Source organism: Miniopterus natalensis, chromosome 7, assembly GCF_054644295.1.
Source record: "Miniopterus natalensis isolate mMinNat1 chromosome 7, mMinNat1.hap1, whole genome shotgun sequence".
NCBI lineage: Eukaryota > Metazoa > Chordata > Mammalia > Chiroptera > Miniopteridae > Miniopterus > Miniopterus natalensis.
Genome location: NC_142087.1, coordinates 16,571,640 through 16,577,639, shown reverse-complemented (window position 1 = coordinate 16,577,639; position 6,000 = coordinate 16,571,640). Strand labels below are relative to the sequence as shown.

At 53.8% G+C, this 6,000-nt stretch overlaps 1 protein-coding gene across 1 annotated transcript in view; it reads right to left on the bottom strand.

Annotated features, from left to right (window-relative positions):
* Positions 1–530: 530 nt before the first annotated feature.
* TGM3 (transglutaminase 3) overlaps positions 531–6,000 on the bottom strand; it is a 30,470-nt gene continuing 25,000 nt past the window's right edge. Inside the window, exons 12-14 of the mRNA XM_087819291.1 lie at positions 5,048–5,205; positions 1,094–1,227; positions 531–678 (exon numbers count right to left, since the gene is read on the bottom strand). Coding sequence (XP_087675417.1) covers positions 531–678; positions 1,094–1,227; positions 5,048–5,205 — 440 coding nt within the window. The remainder of the gene's footprint in view (positions 679–1,093; positions 1,228–5,047; positions 5,206–6,000) is intronic.

The window sequence follows — 6,000 nt, the reverse complement described above, 5'->3', positions numbered from 1 at the left end:
GCCCCTCTCTCCTTCCCCACCACCTTAGGCAAAGAAGTAGTCTTATAGAGTCAGTGCCGTGTGGTTGTGCTCTTTTTAACATTTATTTTGAGTGTAAGGGTATGAGTGCCACAATAGATGGCTAACCATCCCCTCCTCTCCACAGTGACCAGAAGGAGGAGCAGGAATGTCCCAACTGCAGGCTAGGGATCTGCAAACAGTCCAGACCGTCTTCCTCCCTGTATCCACTCAGAGAGTCGCCGGGTCAGGTGCCACTCATCCTGTTGCACTGATGGGTGAGAGTGCTGAGCAGGGCCATGGGGCTCACAAAGCAGGCAGCCACAGAGAGAAACAGCCAGAGAACTTGCAAAAGTGACCAAGTCTCAGGCCCGGGTGGAGCCAGCCCAGCCTGGGAGTGAGAGAGGGGGTATGTTGGAGGCTGGAGCTCCCTGTCCAGGCAGCCTCGGGGGATGGAGTGGGTTTCCCAGGCTGGACAGGCGAGCCCTGCCTGCTCTGTGGTACCCAAGTTTGTACGGGGCCACTTGGGCCCTTCACTCTGCCACGTCGACAGACAGCATGGCCTTGATTGCAGGGAACTTGTTGCAGGAGAAGTCAGCGAGCAGCTGCTTGGTGCCACTCCGGGTGGGCAGGATCTCAAAACGTACCCGGGACCGCTCCTTGGGGCGCAGGGTTGGCACACTGGTGGGGAAGGGCATGGATCAGTGTTGGTGAGATCCACAGACCTCAGGCTGGAGAGGCCTCTGTGGCCTCAAGTCCTGCTCTGATTGGGGCTGGGCAAGGTCATTGCTTCTTTAGCTCCCTCTAGCTGCTGCCCTGGGTCACTGGGCCCCTCCAGCCCTTGGACACATCAACGGGGGTAGTGGGGGTCTCCTGATCTCCCAAATATGCTAAACCCTGAGGAACAGCTCCAAGCTCTGGTGACTCTGACTTCCCAGGAGTTCAGGTTAGGGGAACCCCCCAACCAAATGCCAGTGTGTATGCCTGTGGGCAGATTCCCGAGCCCTGGTGTTAGAGAAGCTCTCTGCGCCCTGCTCGGGGAGGGCCCCTGACCCCCTCCTGCCCTGCCACATGGGCCCTTAGGCCTGAGACTCACTCGATCTTAAGGCTGCCCAGCAGCAGGCCGCTCCCCTCTACCATCAGCACGCAGTTCTTCACTGGCTCATCTAGCGGGTTGGAGAAGAGCATCTGCACGTTCACGGGCTTCCGTACCTGGGCCTGGTCCAGCAACTACAGGGAGAAAGGTGGGTGGAGTCACCTGCCACTCAGTGAGAGCTGACGGGCTGGGCGGGCGACTTGGTGATGGGGAAGATGTCACTGAGGACCAAGACAGGGAGGACTGTCTGTTTAGTCCTGTTAAGTGCCAGCAACAACCATGCAGGGGGTTTGTAGGAGATTGATATGACCCCTATGCTACAGACAGGACCCCCAGGCTTAGGGGGCGAGGTGGCAGAGAGCGCTTTAACCTCCCAGCCAGGTTCACAGGCCCCTTTTCCAGTTCATCCTGAGAAGGGCAACCGCTTCTTCTCAGGATGGCCTGGCTCCTCTGCAGGTCGCTCTGAGGGTTGGGAGAGGTTTCATCCTGAACTCAATGACAGTACTTTTCTTGAAACTCCGCTCACTGGTTCTTTTTCCCTTCCAGCCTGAAAGCTGCTTCCTGGGAGGCTCCAGCTTGCTCAGATCTGCTCCTCTCCACAGGACACAGCATTGGGCCGCCACCTAAATTCAGGCCATTCTCCTCTGATGACACCCAGTCTAGCAGTGTCCTTCTAAACATTTAGAGCCCGGAATGTCCCCACATGTCATGTTGTGGTCTGGGCAGGGCTCCAACATGGCACCGTCTTTGATCAGGGGCCAGAGGAGCCTAGGTTTCCGGTCAGAAAAGCAACCTGGATGGTTCGTGTGTTCCCCAGGATGAACTCTGTGAGTCTGCCAAGGAGCAGATACAACTGGGCCTCAACTTCCTCATCGAAGAACAAACTAGTCATTCCCTCCTGCCTCCTTCCGGGCTTGGAGGGACCAGGCGAGACCACGGGTGGGAGGAGAAGCTGAAATTGTGTGGCTGGTGGATTTCTTTTCTTCTTTTGAGGATCGCAACAGGGGGCTGCTTTGGCGTTTGGTTTTTCCTTTTGTCACTAATCCTCATAGCAGCCATTTTACGGTAAGAAAGCTGCAGCTCAGACAGGTTGAATGTCAGGGCCCCCCAGCTTCCAGAGCCTCTGCTCTCCTCGCTGGGCCCTGCAATGCCTACCAATAACTTGTACATAATCGAAACATTTTTGAGACCATGATCCACACCATAATCTCTCCCATGGGACTCATTTATGAATGTGACATAATTTGAAGGGCGAAGCCTAATTTTATGCCATTGGGTTACAACAAGGCTGCATTTTGCGTGTTCACATTCAAGTTGAGGTTCCTGTGTGTTTGTTTTTCTTTCTTTATTGCTGTTTACCACTCTGTCCTACTGACCCACATCTACACATGCACCCACAGCAGAGGATGAGGGCTGCCAGAAACCTGTATCTGATGGTCAGTGGTTCATGGGTTAATGAAAGGCATCACAATATTTAGATCTCATGCTCTGATTCTATAGTGGAAGGTCCTCAGTGCTAACTGCCCATCAGTACCAGATAGGATAATGGAGTTTTACCCAAGTTATTATCTTTCCATACAGATCACCCTCAGGAGTTTAAAAATCTGCACCCTGCTCTGAATGAGCTATGCATTGGTTCATTCAGTTGAGACAAGAATGTCTTGATTCTCCAAAGGCCAAAGCAGAGGGGAGAATGTGTTGGGAGGAAGTTCACACAAAGATGCCCCAAAGTAGAAAGAGCAGATGTTTTTTAACAAGATTCAATAAGAAAGTTCTCGATGGCACATTTCCGGCCTAGGTGTATTCTGATTTCCTTTCTAAAGATTTTATAGACTCTTTAAAGACAAAACAGACTTGATGTGGAGATCCCAGAGATGTAACCGAAAATGTTGAATAAAAGATAATGCTATGAGAAAAGACAAGGATATTGAATAAGGGAATATAATGGAGGAAACCTAATTTCATTTAAACACTGATCATTTTAACATGGGGTGTTTTCATAACTGGACTGGCTGCTACCCAGCCTCGTTTCCCAGCCTCGGAAGTGGGAATCAGCACTCGCTGCCCATCATGTCTACAGGGACACAGTGTTCCTCACAAATGCCCTGGGAAGTAGGAGAGGCCTTAGCACGCAGGGGACAAGCATGGACTGACAGTGAAAACGCCCTGGGTGGCCAAGAATGCACACCAGGAGCCAAGGTCTCTGTGCCAGTGGAGAGGGCTGTTTCTGTTTTACAAATACTGATTATTATCTAAGATATTCTACCAAGGGAGGCAGCGATGGGCTTGGAGCAGGGGGAGCGCCTCCTCTCCTAGAGTTTATGTCTGGTAGGAGACTGCCACCAAGCAATTGCACAAATAAAGGGATAGCTTCAACTAGGACGGATGCTGTGAGGTAAGGGGACACAGGCTCTGAGGGAGTTTAACTGGGGGCCAGGCCTAATCCGAGGAAGGGGTGGAATGTCAGGAAAGTCTTCCCTGAGAAAAGGATACCCTGCAAGGGAAGTGTTTTGTTATCCCCATGACTCAGTTGGAGCAACTGAGAAGCAGAGACTAAGGGACTTATTCAGGGTCACTGCTGATAAATGGTGGGACCTGGATACAAGGTTATAGGCCCAGCATCTGAACTACTGCCCTGCTTAGCTTTCCCCCCAACTGGCCTTCCAGCCACTGGCTCCCTAGCCTGGAGGTGGGGGACCACCCCGCTCATTGTAAAGCACAGATCAGACTAACTGGGACAGCGAAAGGGCTCAGTCACAGGCTAACTGCATGGGAGTGGGAACCCTGGGTTCCCCTGACTTCTGTCTGAAGCCAGGAATCCCTGCAGCTAGGGTGCAGCTTAGGCAGGAGTAGGACCAGGGCAGCCACAATTATCCAGCTCTTTCAGAAATCTGTGACTTGGGAGGCTGATGGCATTGTGATAGAACAGAAAAAAGCACTAACTGTCTAGACAGGTGAGGCAGGTGGTAGATACAACAGACGCCTGATCCATGAGGCTCTCTGTGGGACCTCATGGGAAGACCCCAACTCTTCTGCCCGTCCTTGCCTGCCAGTTGTCTGGCTATGGTGGCCTCCAGCCTGGGGTGGGGGCCGGTAGGACCAAGGGGCTGGAAGAGGAGGGACAGGCTTGGAGTCAGCACAAGTATTTTTGGCCTTGGTTCTGAGGAAAGGACCAAGTGGTCCTAGGTCCCTCCTACAGACCTGTAAGCTCCCACAGCCTGGGCTCCTGGGAGGGAACCTGGGAGCAGAGCTCGTAACCAGAAGGAGAGACAGAGGCAGACTCATTCTCAACCACTTTGAACATGCTGCTGCTGGCTACAGACATGCCTGGGTGCCCTGAAAAGGGCCCTGGGCTGGGAGTCCCAGGGCCTGAGGTTTCACCCTGGCTCTGCCGGTAACTGGCTCTTTCCTGCTCTTCTCTGGGCTTCGAGATGGCAGAGTATGGGTGCATGAAATTGTTTCCTAAGAGTCCACTGTTCTGTAACTCTGGGGTCTGGGGAATGGAGAGATGCACTTGAGTTGTGCCCATTTCTGATCTGTTCCACAAATGTGTCTGGGGACTGGGCTGTGGGCTCCCTTCTGGCAGGATCTGCCCCTGTGCCCTTCTCTGATTCCTGAGCCTGGCATGGCCCAGGACACAGCAGATGCTCAGAGCTGAGTGGGTGCGTGAGTGAACGGAAGAGTCTCTCCAGCCACCCCTCAGCTGGTACTCCCAGTGGGTCTAGAACTGGAACTAAAGAAGCCACAGGGCAATGTGCCTGTTTATCTCATGTCAGGGAGCAAGGATATTGGTCTGAGTGAGATCTCTTGGCTGATCCATTTGGCAGAGGCTGGACCCGAGCTGGGCCCAGTCCTCTGGCCCTTCCTGCAGGGAAGGACCTTCCTTGTGGTCTGGGAGGACAGCGGCTCATGGTGGTTGGCTGGCTGGGAGGCACCCCCTCACCACCCCTTTACCTCCAGGGTCAGAGTGGGGTTGTCCAGGATGATGTCCCTCTCCACCACCACCTCGGCCTCGTCGGAAGCCTGGCACACGGCCGTGGTCCGGATCATGTTGTCCGCCTTCAGGTACTTCTCGTACTGAGCATATGTGATCTTCACGGGCTGCATCACTTCTGCAAGGAGAAGCCAGGGGGCCAGAGTGAGAGGGAGCCAAGTTGGCTTCTGAAACCTTCTTCAGAGCTGATGCCAAGCCAAGTCAGCACTAGCCAGCCAGGAAGATCTGTAGCCCAGGGCTTGACTGAGCCCTCCCTGGGCCAGGCCCTGTAGGAAACACCCCACCCTGTCCTGTGCAGGCTCCAGGCAGGGACCAGGGAGAGGCCAGGACTCTGGCTGGCTGGGCAGATTCCCAGGAGGATGGGCTTGGAGGGGCTGAAGCTTCTTCCACATCCAGAAAATGTAGGAGGGCAGGTTTCCTTCTAAGGTGCAGGGGAAGAATGCAAATGCTAACTTATTGTCTAGTGGCGATAACGATAATGATGACGGCACAGTAATAACTAGGAAGGGAAGCCAGGGGTTGGCAAAATGAGTGCTTAGGGGCCTCTCAGGTCATCTAGTAGCCTGGGATTCTATTGTGGCAGCATCCGAACCACCTCCCCACCTCTGGTCTCTCCTGCTTCCTGTCTTCCACACACATCAGTGAGACAAGCTCTAAAAGAAACCTCCCCCCCCATGTCACTCCTCTTCCACGTCATTTCAAAAATCTTCCGTGGCTCTTTGCTGAATAAAGCTCAGACGCCTCAACCTGGCCCTGCATCACTGAGCCCTTCACCTCTCTCTTAAAAGAACCTCTGGCCTGGCTGGCATGGCTCAGTGGTTGAGTGTCAACCTATGAACCAGGAGTTGGGGGGTTCGATTCCCAGTCAGGGCACATGCCCCAGTTGCAGGCTCGATCCTCAGGTGGGGGCAAG